Below are 24161 nucleotides of genomic sequence, written 5' to 3'. Positions count from 1 at the left end.
GATGAAGGTGGCTACACTGGAAAACCAATTCTTAATGTAGACGAAACAGCCTTATATTGGAAGAAGATGCCATCTAGGACTTCCATAGCTAAAGAGGAGAAGTCAATGCCTGGCTCTAAAGCTTTAAAAGATAGGCTGACTCTTTCATTAGGGGCTGATGCAGCTGGTGACTTTAAGTTGAAGTCAGTGCCCATTTACCATTCCAAAAAATCCTACGGTCCTTAAGAATTATGCTAGCTCTATTTTTCTTGTGCTCTATAAATGGAATAACAAACCCCAACATATCTATTTACAGCATGATTTACTAAATATTTTAAGCCCACTGTTGAGGCCTACTGCTCAGAAAACAAAAGAGATTCCCTTCAGACTATTACTTCTCATTGACAATGCACCTGATGCCCCAAAAGCCCTGATGGAGATGTACAAGGAGATTAATGTTTTCATGACTCATAGCACAACATCCATTCTGTAGCCCATGGACCAAGGAGGAATTTTAACTTTCAAGTTTTATTATTTAAGAAATACTTTGTGTAAGGCTACACCTGCCATAGACAGTAATTCATCTGATGGATCTGGGAAAACGAAATAATTGAAAATGAAATAAATGAAAAGTAAATTGAAAATGCGTTCAACATTCTAGATGCCATTAAGAACATTCGTGATCCATGGGAGGAGGTCAAAATATCAACATTAACAGAAGTTTGAAAGAAGTGGATTCCAAACATCATGAATGACTTTGAGGTATTCAAGACTTCAGTGGAGTAAGTAACTACACATGTGGTAGAAATAGCAAGAGAACTAGAATTTGAAGTGGAGCCTAAAGATATGACTGAATTGCTGCAGCCTTATGATAGAACTTGAATGGATGATGAATTGCTTCTTACAAATGAGCAAAGAAGATGGTTTCTTGAGATGGAAGCTACTCCTGGTGAAGATGCTCTCAACATTATTGAAATGGCAACAAAGCATTTAGAATATCACATAAACTTAGTTGAAAAAGCAGCAGCAGGGTTTGAGAGGATTGACTCCAATTTTGAAATAAGTTCTACTACAGGTAAAATGCTATCAAACAACCTCTCATGCTACAGAGGAATCTGTCGTATAAGGAAGAGTCAATTGAAACAGACAATTTCCTGAATTTTGGAGCAGTGGAGAAGACTCTGAGATGGGTGTGGGGAAGACAATGAAGGGTCCAATAAAAGAAAAACTAAATTGTAAATGCCCATAGATTATTCAAATAGAAATGGCTGTGTCCAGAACTGAGTTTCAAAAGAATTGGGACAACTTTAATAAAGTCCATCAACAGTCAAAAAAATAATTAAAGTCTTAGAGAAGTAGATCTTAGAAGAAACAAGTTCAAAAGATTTTTTTTTGTGCTTCATGGTGACTACAGTTTATCACATGTTGCATATTTGAAAGTTGCTAACAGAGTAGACTTTAAGTGTTCTCACCACAAAAAAGATGGTAAGTATGTGAGGCAATGCATATGTTAAATAGCTTTATTTACTCACTTCACATATATGCCTACATCAAAACATCATGTTGTATGCCATAAGTACATAACATTTTTACTTGTCAATTTAAAAATAAAAAGGTAAAAAAGAAAAGCAGATCTAAAAAGAATAAAATGAACTACAATTATATATTCCACATGGAGGCACACAGGATCTTGGAATTAGAACTAGCATCCTAGTTCACTGGCTTTCCAGATTTTCTCTTGACATAGGAATAAATCCCTTCCCCCTTTCCCCTGTGTGCTTGAGGAAGCAGCCAGAAGACACAAGGAGTCATTTAATTATTCCTAAGCACACTGAGATCTTACGAAGTGACTATGTCCTCTTATGAAGAGAACCTGATGTAAAGCTTAAACTAGAGCATGAAAAAAATGCAAAATACTAGAACAAGGTTTGTGAAAATGTTCTGAAACTTTCTTGCAGGAAGAGTTGGGCAGTAAGTGGATACTTCTTCTATATCCTACTTGCCAGTTAAATTGGCAAACTTAACAAAGCTGGAGAAATAGACTGGAAGCAATAACTTTGTTTCAGAAATTGCACTGCCAAGAGGAACCTCATTACCTCTTGGCTTTGTGTTTGAGAAAAATCCAGTTCAGCTGACAAAATGAAGATGAGCGAGACACTCAACTAAAGATTGTCAATGCACTAGTCTCAGCGTGGTTTTCCAAATGTAATCTTCTACTCTCAGAAAAAGAACTTAACTGTTCATTAATGAAGTGCAGGTGTATGCGAACAACTGGAATGAAAAGAAAAGTTGTCCCAAAGTGAAAAGTAATGCCTAAAACTGAATGGTAAGACTATATGCAGGGGGTTACATTCATTTGTTCGGGAAATATCGACTGAGTTCTTATCTGCCTTTTGCCAGGCAATGTGCTAACCGCTGCGAAGTCTATCACAATTACTAAGCCTCTTCTCAAGGCTTATGCAAGATGAAAGGAGGCGGGAGGAGAGAAAACAGAAATATTGGGTGATGAGAAAGAGAAATACATAAAAGAAGAGGAAGAGAAATGAGACTGAGGGAGAAAAAAGAGAAAGAAATTGAAGGAGGAACAGAAAGAAAAGTTGTCGTTTACAGCTTCAACACACTTCAGGCCCATATTACATCTCATCTATTGCAATAAATCCTTAAAACATTCTCCTTTCTTCCTTTCAACATGCATTCATTGAACGTTATCGCTGAAATTCTCTAGAAGGCAAAACCTACAATGAGAATTTGAGTGCTAATACTTTACTCAGGAGGTTCCAGGCCAGGAGGCAATGACAGTGCAGAAACAACAGGAGTAAAGCAAAGAAAATATGAGGGAATGCTGTGTGGCATGTTATTCTGCTGACCACCATTTATCGTCAAACCACAAAGATACATAGTGATCATTCAGCAGATCTGTTTTTGGTAGGATTGTGAAAGGAAATTGTACATGATAAAAATCTCCAGGGGCACTGTGAGTGGCCTGGCCTCCTCCTGAATCTTGTTTCTCATTGGTCAAGGTTCACCCCACAGGGAGCTAAGACCCCTACACTTCCAGGTTGTATCCTCCAGATTGCAGCATCCAGCCTCTCAGCTGCTACTCAAGGAAGCCAGATCCCAGACACCATGACATGGTGTTTCATCCAAGTTTGAAAATGGACTGGCAACATCTTTAACAGTCTAGGAAGGGAGATGGGACAGTTAAACCACACAGCACGAGCCAAGGACAAGAAAGAACATGGTAAAAGGAGGGTGAGAAGGTTTGCAAAGCTTGAATTCAGTATAAGCAATTTTCACATGCCAGATACTGTGTCCAGTGCTGGGAAGATGAGAGTAAATAACACAGATCTGGTTATTTACCTGATCTCAGACTTGCATAGCAGCAAGGTGACCAGTATGCATAAACAAGCAATTATCATGCAGTGAGACAAAGTGCTGTAGTGGCTGAGGAGCAGAGGTACCTGTGTCATCTCAAAGAACTCCCAGAAGAGATACTTTCTAGGCATGGGTTATCCAGGTACAGGTCTGAGCCAGGGAGTAAATGTGTGAGAGAGGAAAATAAGGAAGACTATATGATAGTGGGCAGCAGGCAGGCAGAGATGAGCTCCAAAGCCCGAGACTGTGAAAGATGTTCAGCATTGTTGGAGCTCCAAGGGTTGAACAGGAATGGAGACTTGACAGTTCAGGTATTACCATATCATGGTCTGATCACATGAGGCCTAAGATCATAGCCTACAATTCTATATCTCTACCCTAAACCCATAGTCCTTACCTCATCTCCCCCATATTCATGGCCAGCTTGATTACCAGTTTTACTGAAAATATGTTCTCTGCCTTTCCACTTCGGCGTCTTTACACATGGCCTGCTTCCTCTGGGATTCTGTCCCTTTCATATGAACACCTGTTTAAACCATGCACTTCCTTTAAGGCCCAGGTAAAAGCTTTCTTATCCCCAAACCTACCCTACATCCCCATGTCTCACTGGTTTAATCTCTTCTTACCAAAATTCCTATTTTCTCTTAAGGTTCTTGTTTCATTTCAATAGTTATTTATTTAACTGGCTCATCTCCCCTCCTATACCATTAAAGAGGTCAAAAGTAACACTGATAGAAATAAACAATTTTCATGGCTTCTATAAACTTTTTCCTCTTTAAAACAACAGAGGGATATATTTAACTATGGAAATCATTTAGAAATCAACTAGCATTGCCTTAGCCCAAAACTACTGGGCAAATCCCCCATTTCAGTACAGGCCAATCTCTCTGGCCCAGTACTGCTCCTTGTTTCTTTCTCCTTTGTTTTCCTTCCCAATCTTTCCCCATGGGCCATTTTCCTCACTCAGGGTCCTTATACCTTCTATTTTGTCTGGTTGCATTCTGGGCTCTCAGAGCTACCTAGCTTTGGCATGGAATACTGACATCCAGGTTGCAGACAATTTTGGTCTGGTCAACAGTCAAACAATTCCTTTCTCTGTGCTATCTAAAAAACAAAGAGAATTCAATCAAACTCAACATATCATTCTGTTGTGTTTAAGAGTTTCCATTTTGAATTCCAGAAACATTTGTTATTTGCCTTTTACATGAAGAGTATTGACACTTGGGAATACAAAGAAGAATGTCAAGCATGGCCTTTAAGGGCCTTTACAGCCAAATGAGTGACAAAGACTATTATAATAATAGTTAGAAATCAGGAAGAAGTGATGTCCTACAGGAGTATGAACTTAGGGCTATAGGATTAGGAAAGCTGAACTATTACTTGTAAAACCATTGCCAAAATCCATATTCATATCTAGTTCCAGGTCATTCATAATCTCCCTTCTCCACGATGCCACATGCTTTAGTTTCAGCAACACACAGTAGTGAATTTTCAGTTTAGTTATGTTAACTTTGAAGAAATATATAACACATTGCACATGTTCTTCCTCTTCAGGAGATCAAATTAAACAGGACTCACACATCATTCAAAAAGCAAATTTTTCCATAAGCCATTTATTTTTCCCAGAGCAACCTCTACTCAGTGCTAGGCTTTCTCCTCAAATATCCTGACTCTCTCATTCATCCAGGGTAGCTCTCTCCTGCTCTTGTTTAATGAGGTGCGTTATACCTTGAGCTAAATAAATTAGGAAATTTTTAATAACAAGAACAGTCTGATAATTTAATGAACACTTAAAGTAGGAACTCTTCAATATTTTTGCTAAGCCCATTAATTCAATAAACATTTGCTATATCACACTAAGATAAGTTTGTTACACTTGATTTTAAAAATTAACTAAACTTAGATACAAATGCAATCAAACAGAACCAGTAGAAACCAATCTCACTTTGGACTCTTTCTGACTTCGTGTTTCTTTTGTTCTTTAACTCTTCCCAGCATTATACTTTTAGAGAGAATATTTGAACTATATATGTAGATATATGGCTTATAAAGTCTATGTTTGCCTCTGCAAAAAAGAGTGGGGATTTAAAGATGGAACACATGTCATTACTTTCACTAACTCTTCTACCTCCTTCCATTTACAGATAACAATTTGGAAAGGAAGCTTGTTTACACTTGGCCTAGGTAGCGTGACACGCTAACTATTCTCACTTAAGAAGAAGATGGAGTTAACACTAGAGATCTGGAGCATCTGTGAGTCTAGGATCCTGCATCAATAACCCGGGGAGAAATGGCTATCAAGTCCTAAACTCTACCTTAGTGTGTAGGTTCAAGATATAAGCAAAGAGATAATGCAGCCTAATGGAAAGAAAAGATCCCTAAGAGTTTGACTTAATAAGTTTCTTCCTCCTTCCTCCCTGCTCTCCCCTTCCCCATCCCCTCTCCCTTCTCTCTGCTCCATTCTCCCTCTTCCTTTCTTCCTCTTCCTCCTCCTCCTTCCCCTTCTTTTTCTTCCTCCACTTCCGTTCCTCCTCCTTCTTGCAAAAAACACTGGAGTAACTGCTTGTCTTCACCCATCTTCTCATTCCCTCCCTTCCCCACACCTTTTCATCACCACCTGTCATTGTGAGGAATCCAGAGATCTGCGTGTTAATCATTCTCTTGTGCTACCCTTTTCTGACTTTCTTCTACACCTGTGATTTCAATAATTGAAGAGGTTTCCAAGATAGAGGTTTCCAAGGTTCTTACAAGCCAAGAACCTTATCTCTCTTGGCCTCATGTGAACTGTCATCAAATATCCTGCTGTTAATTAGCAAAGGTTATTTTATTCCGTTATCTCTGCTTCTCTCTTAGCATAAAGCAAGAGAAAATGCTATAAGCCCACTTAAACAGTCTCATTGCTCCTCTAAGGGTTGACATCAAGGGAAGTTCTTAGTGTACTACTTTCCTGACACCTTATTCTCCCACCCAAATGACTTTATTGACTTTAAAACCAATTTCTAAAGACAGGTGAAAGATATTTCCAGTCTTTCAAATGATAGTGGAATATCTCCTCCAATCGCCCCTTAAGATATCAGCTAAGAATATAAATTACTTTATTTCATAACTCAAAAACTTCCTGGATAATCAGATACATTTACACATAGGATATGATAACTCATAATTTTCTTAGCATGCTAATGTTTTTACAAGCTTAAGTACAGTTAATATAAGATTTCCTTTCTGTTTAAAAATCTACAGTAGGGGGAAAAAAGGCTGCAGCACATATCCATATTCTCAAAGACAAAGTCTTACTCCAGAATAGCATAGAAGGCCTGCCTTTCCACTGTCATTGTAACTTTCTTTTACCCTGAGCTCTCTTCACACCAGTGCACAGGCTGCTACTGAACACAAACCTCTCCATTTCTTTTCATGTGTTCTCCCACACCTTAGAACATGCTTATGGACTCTCCAAGCTCCTTTTAAATATCACCTCAATGAAGATTACTCTTGGGCATCAATAAATGGATTAAACCATGTTAGATATGTAATCATCCAAACACTTAAGTCACTGTAGCATATGTAGTCAATAGTTCAATTATTATTACAACTAAAAGCCTGTAAATTACTGGGGACACACTTATGACAGATGCACTTTACTGCATAGACTAACTCATAACAGGCACATAATTTTTTTAAACAAATAAATGTTTGATTGTCATGTAATTTTACTCATCAAATCAACATATTCAAAATCAAATTAATGAACCAGAAGACTGGTACAACATTTATGTGGTTTACCACATTTCCTTCAAAGTCAGAATTAAAACCCAGAACCTGAAATATATTAAGTTTCCATATACTACTCATGATATGGTTTGGCTGTGTCCCCACCCAAATTTCATCTTGAATTGTAGCTCCCATAATTCCCACAAGATGTGGGAAGGACCCAGTGGGAGATAATTGAATCATGGGGGTGTTTGCCCCATACTGTTCTCATGGTAGTGAATAAGTCTCATGAGATCTGATGGTTTTATAAGGGGACACTTCTTTTGCTTGGCTCTCATTCTTTCTTGTCTGCTGCCACGTAAAACGTGCCTTTCCCCTTCTGCCATGATTGTGAGGCCTCCCTAGTCATGTGGAACTGTGAGTTCATTAAACCTCTTTTTCTTTATTAATTATCCAGTCTCAGGTATGCCTTTATCAGCGGCACGGAAATGGACTAATACAACTTAGCATTCCAGAATGTGTGCCCTTGTGTGGTCATGTACTCTTAATGCCAACTCTGAGGCCAGAATGAAGACAATCTTATTAGTGCAGAGGGGGCAACTAATGCATTTAACAATTCATAGCTAAACTGTGTTCCATTTTTAATATGCTATCAGTAGAAAATCTGAAATATATATATTTTAGAAAATTCAAGCAATGTTCTGCTCCACTACAACCACACCAAAAATTTTTCTGGATTTTTAAATATAGTTTATTGGTTTAATAAATTTTGCTTTACCATATACCAATATATGACATATCTACTTCTATGCCACTTAAATTTATATTTGTTGATATCCTAGTCTCTAGGCCACATTGCCATACATGGAATACATTTGCCCTCGTCTTTATTAGATTTTGAAAGTGCATTGCTTGATTCATGTTTTACTTTCTGAGAAAGGACTGTGGAATGCAAACTGAGTGGCTTTAATTTTATTTGAGAAAAGGCAAGAAGAAAGTGTTCTTACCAAATTCAAGCTTTTATTTTGCAGGTAAGCATCACTTGTGCTGCTGCTTCTGATTTATAAAAGAGAAACACTATTCTCTTTAAAACAACAACTGTTAAGCAAAATCATAAATAGTTCTCTACATTTTCATTCCCAATTCTATTGGCTTGGCTAATATTGCTGGTAATACATACATTGATTGTTACAGCACTATTTTGGCTGCATTTAAAACACCACATGAACAATGAACAACAGTATCAACTAAATATGCTATAGGTGTTATTATACTCTTGCGGCAAACATCATGAATTGAGGTTCAGTGAGGAATGAGACATCACCAAAAATAAGTCCTCAACAGGACCATATCAATGTCAGGATTTAGCTTCAGCATCCAGCCTAGGCCAAGAGATTTGGAGACCCTTGGGAGGGGATTAGCATTTTTTAAAAGTATTATTATTATTATGGCATCTAGAAATTATATGCATTCTATTACATGAAAGATCCATGGAAATGAAGTTTGTTTTTCCCCCCAAGATTGTAAATTCCTCTAAAATCAGGTGCTTGGAATCAGAGCTGCTAAATCACCAGTGGATGATGGGGTTTTGTATGGAAGAAAAGTTAAGCAATCACAATCACACTCCAGAGTGAATAGAGAGAGAGTATCCTTGAGTCTAGGGGAAAATTAACCTTGTGGGGATGTCAATAGTGACTCACAAAGGAATTTCCAAAGTCAATACTACTAAAATGCTTTCTCCCTCCAAAGTATGAATATCTAACATAACAACAATAATATTAATAATTTGATGTTCACAGAAACTGAAATGCTAAAAATGTATCCAATTTTGGCCTTTATTATTGCATTGACAGATAAAAAATATTTATATTCTGCTTACTTCACTGGGCAAATACTCACAGGTTCCTAACAATAAAAATTCAATTGTTCCTCTGTGTTTAATGGGGGCCAAGAAGAAATTCCCATTCCAGATTTGTCAAGGTACATCTATAAATGATAACAGTAAGAAGTGAAAGCATTTATAAGAAAGGAAAGTAATGGGCAAACAACCCCGCTGGTTCACTTCCACACAAGAGCAAAATAAAACCTTTGATAACAACTACTAAGGTAAGCAGTAAGCTGTATACAGTGCCTTCATGGCAGCTGTGCTGTGTTATCCAGCATAGTTTTACTCACTATATTCAGCTCTGTACAGGAGTATACAGTCGTGTTACACACCTATGTATTTACATCCAGGTCCCACATCAAGCCTTTCCCCCTGAGAACTGGACTATCAGACTTACAGCTTTCTAAGTACTTTCTGTTTTCCTGTGAACACAGATATTAATTTCCAAGTGTGCTTTGGCCTAAGACATTTTCCTCCTCTTTAGACGCTTGGAGTAGATTGTACTAGGGCTTGATAGATTGCTCACTCTGCAATTAACACCCCTTCTCTATTCCACCCGTACCCCCACACTATGTAAGCATCTAATTCCCAATTCTAGAACACCAGACTTCCACTTTCCTGCTAATTATAATCTTCCTGCCCAGTAAGTTTCCATTCAAAAAGCTAGAAAGACTAAGCCTGAAGAAACTTTAGGAATAGATGATCCATAAGAAAAGCTATTTTTACAAAAGAAACTTTAGAAAGATGAAAATGTCCATAGCAGATTAAAAGTTGAAGCTGAAAAATAGGTAGGTCATAATGCATCAATTCTATACAAGTTTTATTTATATGTTGATCCCTGAAGACCCTCCAACAGTAGACAGTAGTCAAAGAAAAGAAGAGAGGAGCTGGAATGGAAAGATCACCAAGGTTTGAAAAACTAACCTGGAGCCTTTTAATCTAAATTCTGTTTCTACAAACTCAGAGGAGTAACTATAGTCATGTTTTGTCCTGAAATAAAAAGTGTTTAAGCTATAATTCTCCAAAGTGAAATTAGAGAAGGAAGAAAATTCAATCATTATTTTCAAAAACAGCTGTAGCCCTGTCAATGTGGCCTTTCAGCACCAATTGTTGAAGCAAAATGCTAAGCAGTCTGTAAGAACCATCCCATCAGGTACCTTATCTGAGGCTATGGTCACAGATGCCTATGAACTCTGCAAAGCTATGTCACACAAAGACATCTAGCATGACAAGCTTTACAGAATTAAATGGATGCATTACCATAGCAAGAAAATTTGCATCTTGCCTTCCTAACCAAAGCCCACAGTGGAAATATGTCCTCGTATCTGGCAAGCCCAAGGAAACATTCCCACCTTTACCACTTCTGCAGGGAGTACTGCTTGGGTTCTCCAATGTGGTTAGAACAGGTCACAGATTCTTCTAGAGTGGAAGCTTCCTTGTCTACTCATGACTTCTCAACCAATTGACTTACATAAATCTGAGCAAGTTTCCCAGTCTCTAAATATTATCACTATCCGCACTCTGAAACAAACACACTATTGCTGGGTTACACCCACCAATTAGAGAGCTTATTATGGAGAAAGCTACGGTTTTCTCCTCTTCCTTCTTTTTCTTCAGAAAAATTAAAACTTGGCGACAAAACCCTGGATCCTTGACATTTGAAAGGAATATGTTTGCAGAAATTTCCACATTCAAAAATTCACACACATAAAAATTCCTTTGAGCAAAAAATTAAAAAAAAAAAAGAATGCTATTCATTCATTACTGACTCATTCCTGGCATACCAGACCCTTAGCTTGTAGCATTTATCTATGCTAAACACCCTAACTACATTTTCTCCTTTAACTTTCACAGTAACTCTTGGGAGACATATTATTTTTGCTACTATTTTTAACTATCCCAAGTGTTACGAGTGGAAGAACTTAGGGGTGGCATACAAATGGTCAACAAAATAAATATTAAATGTGTGAATGCTAAGTGTCACTTATTTCAAGAAGAATACTTGGAGAGTTGGAGAGATTTTCCTTCCAACCAGCAGCGCACCATCTGTCCCGGAACTGGCTGCCTACCTTCCTTGGCCCTCAGTGCGGCAGCTGCTGGTACGCTCTGGGCACAGTACACCTCCCGGGTCTGGATCCCACCGCCACACACGGGTCCCGTCACATGCCAGTGGGGATCCTGCTGCTCGAGGAGGAGAGAGACTTGGCATTCTTTCCATTCAGAAGTTCTCCAGGAATACCTGTTTGGTTTGGTTTATTTAAAAGAAGAAGAAGAAGTAAGAAAAATATACAACTCTGAGGAAAACTTAAGTCATGACATCAAGAGGCATAATCTCTCTTTCTAGGGCCAAATCTTTGCCTGTGGATAAAGAAGTATACTAGCTTTGAATTACTAAATCCCTTTTATTTCCTAGAAAAAAAAAACATCCAGCAGCCCATCATGACAATAGCACAAGATGACCGGACTAAAGGAACGTGATACGGATAAACAGTGAGTGTGTCTCAGCCTTGAAGCTGGAAGAGAGTGAGGGAATAGAGAGAGGAGTTGGAAACCGAATGAGCCTAATTCTTGATAGCTGAACTTGTCATGGGGTTTCACTTCACAGACTTTCAGATGACTTTGTGTGAAAGTTGGCTTTTCTTTCTTAATAGGACAGTGTGTGAAAGTGTAAAGTCGTAAATATATTATTTTACATACAGCTATCTCCAACTTTTCAGTCTTCTTGATGTAAGAAACTCTTTACTCATTTGACTTCATGTCATTCACATAAAAGTATATGTATTAAAAATGAGTTAATACCATGCCACTATATATAACTGATTAATACTTTTTTACATATGCAGCTATACTGTTATATAAACTGATATAGAAATATGTCTCCCTAGTTTAACACTGGTTAATACTCAAATACACACATACATCCCCACAAATAAGGGGGAAAACACAATGGAGTTTGTATACGATGTACAGAAAACAAAACAACTATCACACTACTACATTCATACCTAGAGAATTATTTTAGGCAGAATTTCCTTTTGTGGATTATTACCGCATTCTTTAAGCCCACAGCATTCATATAACCTTCGTAAAAACACTGAGAGACTCATTAAATTCTGAACAATAAACAAAGCCTAAGTAACATTGACATATCTGCTGTCCCATTTCATATTTAAAGAAAAATTTATCAGTTTTGTGATTGTTTAAAAGAAAAAAGAGGAAAAACCAGCCATAAAAGTAATCATATGTCACCAAGATCCTGGCTTTACAAAAACTAGAGTAAAATTGAAATCAAGTAACAGATGTCAAAATAAGAAAGCAAATCTCCAAGAAACCTCATAGTGACAAATCCCTAACAATGAATGTCATCATTCTAAAAAGCCTGAAAGCTAAGAATCAGCTGAGAATCATTAGTCTTGTGAAAAGCCCACCATAGAAAAAGGATTTGGACAGTCCTCTGGGATTTGTTGTAACATGAGTTTTTCTCCCTCAGCCTCACTACTTAATTTTCACTTTTTTTCCCCTAGGCTTATGAATTAGTCACTCAGGCAGACAAGAGTTTGGAGTGCAGAGTTCAGGTCCTTCCTATCCTAGGTGAATATAAATAACAATATATTTCTGGCCGGGCACGGTGGCTCATGCCTGTAATCCCAGCACTTTGGGAGGCCGAGGTGGGCGGATCACCTGAGGTCGGGAGTTCGAGACCAGCCTGGCCAACATGGAGAAACCCCATCTCTACTAAAAATCCCAAATTAGCCGAGTGTGGTGGCACATGCCTGTAATCCCAGCTACTTGGGAGGCTGAGACAGGAGAATCACTTGAACCCAGGAGGCGGAGGTTGCGGTGAGCCAAGATTGCACCATTGCACTCCAGCCTGGGCAACGAGAGCAAAACTCTGAAAGAAAAAACAAACAAACAAAAAAAACACACACAAAAAAACCCCACAAAACAATATATTTCTAATTCCTGGGTATGAGAAATAAAGAGAAGTTCATTTTTTCCCAGGGATAGTTCTTTTCCAGAGCCAGGGCTCTGAAACCCTTTCTCCTCACAAAGAGTCAGTCCTTACCCTGTTCTTCAGGGCCACCTCAGCAGAAGCCTTGTTTTTCAGATTTCCAGTTTCAGGGCACAGATAGATCTTTCATCCAGGGCAAAATAAAATGGGGTATGAGAAAGTTGGGGTGGATGATTACCAAGATCTCACTTCAAACCCTCTTCCTCCAAGGATTCCCCAAAAGAAGAACTTTCTGGCCTGAACAAGGGGGTCAGATACAGCCACTGACTCAGAGACTTCTATGATATCGTTAACAAAGAAGACATGCAAAAAGAGGGTAGTGTGGTACAGGTGACAAGTATGCTTTGGAGTCCAACCAACTTGGTTTGAATCAGAATTTCACCACTTTCTGGTTAGTGACTTGGGTCCAATTTTGTTTTCCTACCTGTACAAGGGAGATAATAATACCAATCATTGAGCCTCACATATAATAAATATTCAGTAAGTGTCCATTCCCTTTCTTCTTGCATCCTTCTACATGTGCCTTTTGCCCATTGCTGATGTGGAAAACACACACACACACACGTACATTAACATTTTATTTATGAGGATTTCATTGATTTCATCAAAAGTCTTAATATTAGAGATCCACAGTTGCCATGGTCTAAGTTCCAGCAATAGCAGTTCAACAAAGAGCAAAAAAGAAACATAAAGTTTAGATTATAGTAATTTTTTGCTTGTTTGAAAGGAATGGGGCATTCTGTATAAATTGCTTTTACAATTAATTTAACATGACCCTACAAGAAATAGCAATGGAGAAATTTGGGAAGTTATTATGAAGAAAAATGAAAAGAGTTTAATGACTATATCTGTATATAAAGTAACAAAAAACTTGTTGGTAGCTCATTAACCAAAAACACCCAAGTTCCATTCATTGGCAAATGATAAATCCTTTAGAGAAGATATTTATCACTATTGCTATTTTTTTTTTTTTACCACCTCAGAGAAAATATCAACCTAGCAAGAGGGAGAGGAAAAACCACACCAATAAACGACTTCTATATTCCTTTTTTAAAAAATATGGGTCTTTTCATAGTCTTTGCTCAACCTTTTTTCTTTATTTTTTTCAAAAGCCCTATCTACGTTTAGTCACAAATCATCCCGGCAGCCATGAAAACTGAACATCCTGAGCTGCTCCAACCAGAGAAAGTGTCGCTAGGATCTGACAGAATAACAAATCAAAGGAGCCCACTCAGCTAAACATTACTCCCTTTCTCCTTTAGAAGTTGTTACAGCGATAGTCCACCAGCCTCCAGAAAACTCAGCTTTCTGATGCCTGGAACACTCTCTTTAATGGCTAAGCCCATGTCAAAGACCAGACCTTTTCAACCTCCCATCTTCCAACTCTGATGCCTTTCAAAGCAGCCTCATTTGGCCCTCTTGGTTAAAAGGGAATGTGGGGAGTTGCAAAGGCTGGCGTCCTACCTCCTCTGAGACGGAACTTCGAAATTGGCTATGGAAATGCCTCAAGTAGAGTAAATGGCCATGGAATGAAAGAAATGTCAGTTTCCATAGCCCCTTACCAATGTGAGAGTGTGAATCAGTGTGCTTTTTTCAAAGTGTCTGGCTAAACAGAATAAACAAGGCATTAATTTGTTTGGACTACTAGGGTATCAGGGCAGATCCTCCAAGTAGTGCAAATAACAGTATTTTCTGCCTGCTTACTGTATACCAGGCACTGCACTAATGAACTTAGGGGCATTACTTCATTTAATCCTCCCAGCAACCCTATGAAGAAAATCTTATTTCTCCTTTTACAGATGGCAGAATTGGCATAAAGAGTAAGTAACTCTTCCAAGGTCACATGAGTGAAAGCAGGGTTCAAAGCAAGGTTTGCCTGATTCTAAAGCATATCTTCATAATAAAATGACACTATGGCAGATTAAAATAGTAAATGGCAAACCCATTTACTCAATCAGATAGTCCAGAAAGCTCAATCAAGTAGTACAGAATGCAACTTCAGTAGACAATGGGTAGCTACCTGTCTAGCCATTACAAGGACAAGTGAATGTTGATCTTGGTCCGAGGAAGTGTGTTCTGGGTGTAAACAAAAATATAATCTGCTGACCAATAATATTTCACACTGCCAAAAGAACTTTTCTTCTAATCTCAAATACAAGTACAGTTTGAGAATATATGATAATCATTTTATAATGAGAGCCCTGTGGTCACCTAGGGATGCATTTCAGCTCTTTCAGGAGATAGTCACGTCTCACTTGATGACAGAGATATGTTATGGAGAAATGTGTCATTGGGCAATTTCATCCTTTTGCAAACATCATAGAGTGCACTTACACAAACCTAGATGGTGTAGCCTACTACATACCTAGGCTATATGGTATATATTGCTCCTAGGCTAGAAACCTGTACAGCATGTCAATTTACTAAATACCATGGGCACCTATAACACAATGGCAAGTACTTGTGTATCTAAACATGTCTAACATAAACAAGGTACAGTAAAAATAAAGTATTACAATCTTATGGGACCTTCGTATATGCAGTCCATGGCCCACCATTGACAGAAATGTTATGGAGTGCATGGCTGTAATTGCAAGTTAAAAGAGAAATAAAACATAAGTAAAGGAATCTCTAATTGTGTAAATTCATATTCCCACTAAAAGATGCAAAAGATAACTTTTTGAAAAAGAATGTCTTTTCAAGGCCCCAAAATCAAATTCCCAACATTGCTCCCTGCTCATTCTAAATGTTAGAGAAACCTGCCCTCCATTTATGTAAAAACAGCTCTGATATCCCTACTTTGAGTGAAAGATCACATTGTCAGCCATTTTGAACCCCAAACCTCTGAGAAAGGGAATGCTAATAACTCAAATACTGGATGTACAGGAAGAATAACTCCTACAAGAACATTTTAGTTAAGATAAAGACATGGATGGAAGACTGAAGCCTGAAAAGTGCTAAAAAGCAGGTTGGCTAGACAAAGGAATAGGCCTGTCCAAACAGTACGTGAATCACTTACTCATCCATGCATTCACTTATCCTTTCTTTCAACAAGTAATTGTTGAGCCACAGCTAAGCACCGAGGACAACAGAAACACAGCAGTGAGAGAGAGAAAGCCCCCGACCTTGGGAAGATTACCTTCTCGTGGGATAGACAGACATAAATGCATCAATACATGGCATGGCACCAGTTACTGGGTGGGGAGAGAGAGATGGACGAGGAGAGATATTTCAGTGCCATGACGAGGGAAATCCTCAGAGTCCTGAATAAAATGAGGGAGTGAGCATAAGGATGGTGGGCAAGTGGTGTTCTGGGCAGAGAAAAGGGCAGCCTGTCCAAAGTCCCCAGGGAGGCAGAGTGCCCAGTACCATCTAGAAATAGCACAGAAGCCAGTGTGGTTAAGACAGGTGGGTCAAGGGGAGAATAGTAGAGACAGGATAAAAAGAGTAGTCAAGAGCCACGTTATGTGGAACCTCATAGGCCAGAGCAGGGGTCCCTAACACCCAAGCCACAGACCAGTACTGGTCAGCGGCCTGTTAGGAACCAGGTCTCACAGCAGGAGGTGAGCAGCAGGTGAGCAAGTGAAGCTTCATCTGTATTTACAGCCACTCCCCATCCCTCACATTGCCACCAAGCTCTGCCTCCTGTTAGATCAGCAGCAGCATTAGATTCTCACAGGAGTGCAAACCCTATTGTGAACTGCACAAGAGAGGGATCTAGGTTGCGCGCTCCTTATGAGAATCTCATGCCTGATGATCCATCACTGTCTCCCATCACCACCCCCAGATGGGACTGTCTAGTTGCAGGAAAACAAGCTCAGCGCTCCTACTGATTTTACATTATGGTGAGTTGTATAATTATTTCATTATAATGTGATAATGATAGAAATAACATGCAAAATAAATAAAAGTAATGCACTTGAATCATCCTGAAACCATCCCCCTTTCCAAGTTCATGGAAAAATTATATTCCACAAAACTGGTCACTGGTACCAAAAAGCTTGAACACTGGGCCAGAGGATAGATTGTGAGTGTTATTCCAAATATGCTGGAAAATCGTTGGACAATTTTGGGAAGAATGGTAACATGATGATGTGATTTTAATTTTTTAAGGATCACCTGGCTACTGAGGGAAGTAATAGGCTGTGGGAGCCAGGGAGGTGGAAGAAATTATACATTTGAAGGTCTTTGCCAGTCTAGGAGAAAGGATGGTGGGTTCCACTGCAGCAGTCATAGTGAATGTAGGGCAAAGAGATCAGATTCGGGATCTATTTTGAAGGTGGAGACAACCTTCTAATGGATTAGACCTGGAATGAGAGAGAGGAGTGATGGATGATTCCAAATTTGTTTTTGACCCACGTATTAGCAGTAAAATTTCCTGGCACTGAATTCTTAGGTAAGACAGCTCAGGAAAGGGAACAAAATCACAAATATTAAGGACACCACGTATTATAGCCGTGGAATTTCGTTTTTCTTCATTTACCTCCTAGCATCTGTCTTCTGAACTTTTATCCCCCCATGCCTGATACTCATTGCCCAATTTCTCTATGTTTAGTTTATAATTTAAGTCTACTCAGGAAATGGTTCACGAGTGTATCTGCATGAGTAGAAACAGTTAAGATTTAATATGTTATCATTCTCAAAAGGTAGATGCAGCTTAAAATGACAAATCAAAATTAATCAAAGAAAGGACCCTCCTGTAACTGCGGAAATACACATCCTCATAAAGAGATACAGGACACAAACTTTGGATTACAGAAGCTGAATCTAGACCTTAGTTAGAATTAAACAACTCAAGTGGCTGGCTTGACTTCCTGATAGTGATGCTGTCCCACCTAAGGAATCACATAATTAAAATATTTTCTAAATTGAGGAAGGAAAGGGGGACAAAAGAAGGAAGGAATTTATAGCTGTGAAGCAATAAGTAGGGGCATCCTAAATTAGCAAAGCCAAAATTAGAAAAGTAGGCACATTTAAGAAACTATTCTTAAAATAGAACCAGGACCATCACAGCTAGACAGCAACCTCTGTCCTTTGAAATCTAAACTTTATCACTTTCATAAAGGCTTGGAATTGCTTAAAAGTGTGGGTTTCTTTGCTCCTTCTTCTAAAAGCTTAGATTTAAAGCAGAACAACACAAAATAGAATTTTAAGTGATTTAATGATGACAGATTGAAAGAATAATTGCATTAGTTAATGGTCATGTTTTGACTGAGCACATATAGATTTGCAAACATTCTTGGAATTGAAACCCTAGTGCAAGGTATTCAAATTAAATGCATGTGTATATTAAAAATCAGTGTACTACAGCATGACTAATTTATGATAATGTCTGTTGTCCTTTTAAAGCTGTAAATGCATTTAGAAAAGAATTAACTTGTCATTTTTTGCTGAACAGATGACTAAAATAAAGAGAACTGATCAAGCTTTATACATTTTATGCTCCAGTAATTTTTTATTGGATAAAGTGGGACTATTGATTACGGAAAGCTACTGTGAAGTGCAAAGCTCTTTGCTCTTCAGCAAATGACTTTGCCAGCCGAACTCCACACATGTATTATTAATAGACTTCTATCGCCATATACAGCACTTAGCAGTAGGTTAACTTTCTTACACTAACTGGGGAGCAAATCTTCCATCCAGGAGGTCTTTAAGTGGCACAATGGGGACTTGTGAAATAATACCTCAGTAATAGACAAATGCAATAAAAAGGCAAGAGTCTTCTATTGAAACAATTCCAGATTCTTTGAAATCTATTGTTTCTTTTCTAAAACAGTACCTGGAGGCTCCAGGTCACGACTCCTCTACTTTTGTTATTAGTGGTATACTTCAAATTCTGGGATACATGTGCAGAACATGCAGGTTTGTTACATAGGGATACACGTGCCGTGGTGGTTTGCTGCACCTATCACCCCATCATCTACGTTATGTATTTCTCCTAATGCTATCCCTCCCTTAGCCCTCCACCCCATGACAGGCCCCAGTATGTGACGTTCTCCTCCCTGTGTCCATGTGTTCTCAATGTTCAACTCCCACTTTGAGTGAGAACATGCAGTGTTTGGTTTTCTGTTCCTGTGTTAGTTTGCTGAGAATGATGGTTTCTAGCTTCATCCAAGTCCCTGCAAAGGACATGAACTCATCCTTTTTTATGGCTGCATAGTATTCCATGTTGTATATGTGCTACATTTTGTTTATTCGGCCTATTGATGGGCATTTGGGTTGGTTCCAAGCCTTTGTTATTGTGAATGTGCTGCAATAAACATATGTGTGCCTGTGTCTTTATAGTAGAATGATTTATAATCCTTAGGGTATATACCCAGTAATGGGATTGCTGGGTCAAATGGTATTTCCTGCTCTAGATCCTTGAGGAATCACCACACTGACTTCCACAATGGTTTAGCTAATTTACACTCCTACCAACAGTGTAAAAGTGTTCCTATTTCTCCACATCCTCTCCAGCATCTGTTGTTTCCTGACTTTTAATCGATCACCATTCTAACTGGCGTGAGATGGTATCTCATTGTGGTTTTCATTTGCATTTCTCTCATGACCAGTGACGATGAGCTTTTGCTCATATGTTTGTTGGCCGCATAAATGTCTTCTTTTGAGAAATGTCTGTTCATATCCTTTGACCACTTTTTAATGGGGTTGTTTTCTTCCTGTAAATTTGTTTAAGTTCCTTGTAGATTCTATATATAGTCCTTTGTCAAATGGATAGATAGAAAAATTTTCTCCCATTCTGTAGGTTTCCTGTTCACTCTAATGATAGTTTCTTTTGTTGTGCAGAAGCTCTTTAGCTTAATTAGATCCCATTTGTCAATTTTGGCTTTTGCTGCCATTGCTCTTGGTGTTTTAGTCATGAAGTCTTTGCTCATGCCTATGTCCTGAATGGTATTGCCTAGGTTTTCTTCCAGGGTGTTATAGTTTTAGGTCTTATGTTTAAGTCTTTAATCCATCTTGAGTTAATTTTTGTATAAGGTGTAAGGAAGGGGTCCAGTTTCAGTTTTCTGCATATGGCTAGCCAGTTTTCCCAACACCATTTATTAAACAGGGAATCCTTTCCCCATTGCTTGTTTGTGTCAGGTTTGTCAAAGATCAGATGATTGTAGATGAGTGGCATTATTTCTGAGGTCTGTGTTCTGCTCCATTGGTCTATATATCTGTTTTGGTACCAGTAACATGCTATTTTGGTTACTGTAGCCTTGTAGTATAGTTTGAAGTCAGGTAGCGTGATTCCTCCAGCTTTGTTCCTTTTGCTTGGGATATCTCTTGGCTATATGGGGTATTTTTGGTTCCACATGAAATTTAAAGTAGTTTTTTCTAATTCTGTGAAGAAAGTCAATGGTACCTTGATGGGGATAGCACTGAATCTATAAATTACTTTGGGCAGTATGGCCATTTTCATGATATTGATTCTTCCTATCCAGGAGCATGGAATGTTTTTCCTTTTGTTTGTGTCCTCTCTTATTTCCTTGAGCAGTGGTTTGTAGTTCTCCTTGAAGAGGTCCTTCACATCCATTGTAAGTTGTATTCCTAGGTATTTTACTCTCTTTGTAGCAACTGTGAATGGGAGTTCACTCATGATTTGGCTGTTTATTATTGATTTATAGGAATCCTTGTGATTTTTGCACATTGATTTTGTATCCTGAGACTGCTGAAGTTGCTTATCAGCTTAAGGAGATTTTGGGCTGAGACAATGGGGTTTTCTAAATATACAATCATGTCATCTGCAAACAGAGACAATTTGACTTCCTCTCTTCCTATTTGAATACCCTTCATTCCTTTCTCTTGCCTGATTGCCCTGGCCAGAACTTCCAATATTATGTTGAATAGGAGTGGTAAGAGAGGGGATCCTTGTCTTGTGCAGGTTTTCAAAGGGAATGCTTCCAGTTTTTGCTCGTTCAGTATGATACTGGCTGTGGGTTTGTAATAAATAGCTCTTATTATTTTGAGATATGTTCCATCAATACCTAGTTTATTGAGTTTATAGCATGAAGGAGTGTTGAATTTTATCGAAAGGCTTTTCTGCATCTATCTAGATAATTATGTGGTTTTTGTCATTGGTTCTGTTTATGTGATGGAGTACGTTTATTGATTTGCATACATTGAATCTGCCTTGCATCCCTGGGATGAAGCTGACTTGATCATGGTGAATAAACTTTTTGCTGTGCTGCTGGATTCAGTTTGCCAGTACTTTATTGAGGATTTTTGCATCAATACATCAGGTATATTGGCCTGAAATTTTTTTGTTGTTGTTGTGTCTCTGCCAGGTTTTAGTATCAGGATGATGCTGGCCTCATAAAATGTGTTAGGGAGGATTCCCTCTTTTTCTATTGTTTGGAATAGTTTCAGAAGGAATGGTGCCAGCTCCTCTTTGAACCTCTGGTAGAATTCGGCTGTGAATCTGTTTGGTCCTGCAATTTTTTTGGTTGGTAGGCTATTAATTATTGCCTCAATTTCAGAACTTGTCATTGGTCTATTCAGGGATTTGACTTCTTCCTGGTTTAGTCTTGGGAGGGTGTATGTGTCCAGGAATTTATCCATTTCTTCTAGATTTTTTAGTTTATTTGCGTAGAGATGTTTATAGTATTCTCTGGTTGTAGTTTGTATTTCTATGGGATCAGTGGTGATAACCCCCTTTATCATTTTTTATTGTGTCTATTTGATTCTTCTCTCTTTTCTATTAGTCTGGCTAGCCGTCTATCATTTTGTTAATCTTTTCAAAAAAACAGCTCCTGGATTCATTCATTTTTTTGAAGGGTTTTCGTGTCTCTATCTCCTTCAGTTCTGCTCTGATCTTAGTTATTTCTTGTCTTCTGTTAGCTTTTGAATTTGTTTACTCGTGCTTCTCTAGTTCTTTTACTTGTGATGTTCTTTTTACTTGTGATGTTCGACACTTATGGTGTCGATTTTAGATCTTTCCTACTTTCTCCTGTCTGCATTTAGTGCTATACATTTCCCTCTAAATAGTGCTTTAGCTGTGTCCCAGAGATTCTGGTATGTTGTGTCTTTGTTCTCACTGGTTTCAAAGAACTTATTTATTTCAAGCTTAATTTCATTATTTACCCAGTAGTCATTCTGGAGCAGGTTGTTCAGCTTCCATGTACTTGTGCGGTTTTGAAAGAGTTTCTTATCCTGACTTCTAATTTGATTGCACTGTGGTCTGAGAGACTGTTTGTTATGATTTCTGTTCTTTTACATTTGCTGAGGAGTGTTTTACTTCCAATGGCATGGTCAATTTTAGAATAAGTGTGATGTGGTGCTGAGAAGAATGTATATTCTGTTGATTTGGAGTGGAGAGTTCTGTAGATGTCTATTAGGTCCACTTGGTTCAGAGCTGAGTTAAAGTCCTAAACATCCTTGTTAATTTTCTGTCTCGTTGATCTAATATTGACAGTGGAGTGTTAAAGTCTCCCACTATTATTGTGTGGGAGTCTAAGTCTCTTTGTAGGTCTCTAAGGACTTGGTTTATGAATCTGCGTGCTCCTGTGTTAAGTGCATATATATTTACAACAGTTAGCTCGTCTTGTTGTGTTTATCCCTTTACCATTACGTAATGCCCTTCTTTGATTTTTTTTTATCTTTGTTGGTTTAAAGTCTGTTTTATCAGAGACTAGGATTGAAACCCCTGCTTCTTTTTTTTTTTTTCTTTCTATTTGCTTGGTAAATATTCCTCCATCCCTTTATTTTCAGCCTATGTGTGTCTGCATGTGAGATGGGTCTCCTGAATACAACACACCGATGGGTATTGACTCTTTAACTAATTTGCCAGTCTGTGTCTTTTAATTGGGGCATTTAGCCTATTTACCTTTAAGGTTAATATGGTTATGTATGAATTTGATCCTGTCATTATGATGCTAGCTGGTTATTTTGCCCATTAGTTGATGCAGTTTCTTCATAGTGTCAATGGTCTTTACGACTTGGTATGTTTTTGCATTGGCTGGTACTGGATTTTTGTCTCCATATTTAGTGCTTCCTTCAGGAGCTCTTGTAAGGCAGGCCTGTTTGTGACAAAATCTCTCAGCATTTGCTTGTCTGTAAAGGATTTTATTTCTCCCTCACTTACGAAGCTTAGTTTAGCTGGATATGAAATTCTGGCTTGAAAATTCTTTTAAAAATGTTGAATATTGGCCCCCACTCTCTTCTAGCTTGTAGGGTTTCTGAAGAGAGATCCACTCTCCGTCTGATCAGCTTCTCTTTGTGGGTAACCAGACCTTTCTCTCCAGCTGCCCTCAAGATTTTTTCCTTCATTTCAACCTTGGTGAATCCGACGATTTTGTGTCTTGGGGTTGCTCTTCTTGAGGAGTATTTTTGTGGTGTTCTCTGTATTTCCTGAATTTGAATGTTGGTCTGTCTTGTTAGGTTGGGGAAGTTCTCCTGGATAATATCCTGAAGAGTGTTTTCCAACTTGGTTCCATTCTCCCTGTCACTTTCAGATACACCAATCAAATGTAGGTTTGGTCTTTTCACATAGTTCCATGGTTCTTGGAGGCTTTGTTCTTTCCTTTTCATGCTTTTTTTCTAATCTTGTCTTCATGCTTTATTTCATTAAGTTGATCTTCAATCTCTGATATCCTTTCTTCCCCTTGATCGATTCAGCTATTGATACTTGTGTATGCCTCATGAAGTTCTCATGCTGTGTTTTTCAGATCCATCAGGTCATTTTTATTCTTCTCTAAACTGGTTATTCTAGTTTGTGAGATTCCTTTAAACTTTTAGGTTCTTAGCTTCCTTGCATTGGGTTAGAACATGCTCCTTTAGCTGGGAGGAGTTTGTTATTACCCATCTTCTGAAGCCTACTTCTATCAATTCGTCAAACTCATTCTCCATCCAGTTTTGTTCCCCTGCTGGCAAGGAGTTGTGATCCGTTGGAGGAGAAGAGGAATTCTGGTTTTTGGAATTTTCAGCATTTTTGCACTAGCTTTTCCTCATCTTCATGGATTTATCTAACTTTGGTCTTTGATGTTGGTGACCTTCTGATGGGGTTTTTGTGTGGATGTCCTTTTTGTTGATGTTGATGCTATTCCTTTTTGTTTGTTAGCTTTTCTAACAGTCAGGCCCCTCTGCTGCAGGTCTGCTGGAGTTTGCTGGAGGTCCACTTCAGGCTCTGTTTGCCTGCGTATCTCCAGCAGAGGCTACAGAACAGCAGATTGCTGCCTGTTCCTTCCTCTGGAAGCTTCATCCCAGAGGGGCACCCACCAG

At 38.5% G+C, this 24161-nt stretch overlaps 1 protein-coding gene across 1 annotated transcript in view; it reads right to left on the bottom strand.

The window, feature by feature from the left end:
- Window positions 1-24161, bottom strand: part of THSD7B (thrombospondin type 1 domain containing 7B) — a 913367-nt gene that overhangs the window by 548733 nt on the left and 340473 nt on the right. The window contains exon 5 of the mRNA XM_019021646.4: window positions 11017-11186. Coding sequence (XP_018877191.3) covers window positions 11017-11186 — 170 coding nt within the window. The remainder of the gene's footprint in view (window positions 1-11016; window positions 11187-24161) is intronic.

This window comes from Gorilla gorilla, chromosome 11 (assembly GCF_029281585.2).
Source record: "Gorilla gorilla gorilla isolate KB3781 chromosome 11, NHGRI_mGorGor1-v2.1_pri, whole genome shotgun sequence".
Classification (NCBI taxonomy): domain Eukaryota; kingdom Metazoa; phylum Chordata; class Mammalia; order Primates; family Hominidae; genus Gorilla; species Gorilla gorilla.
Note: the sequence above shows the minus strand (reverse complement) of the source record. Positions and strands in the feature narration are given on the sequence as shown.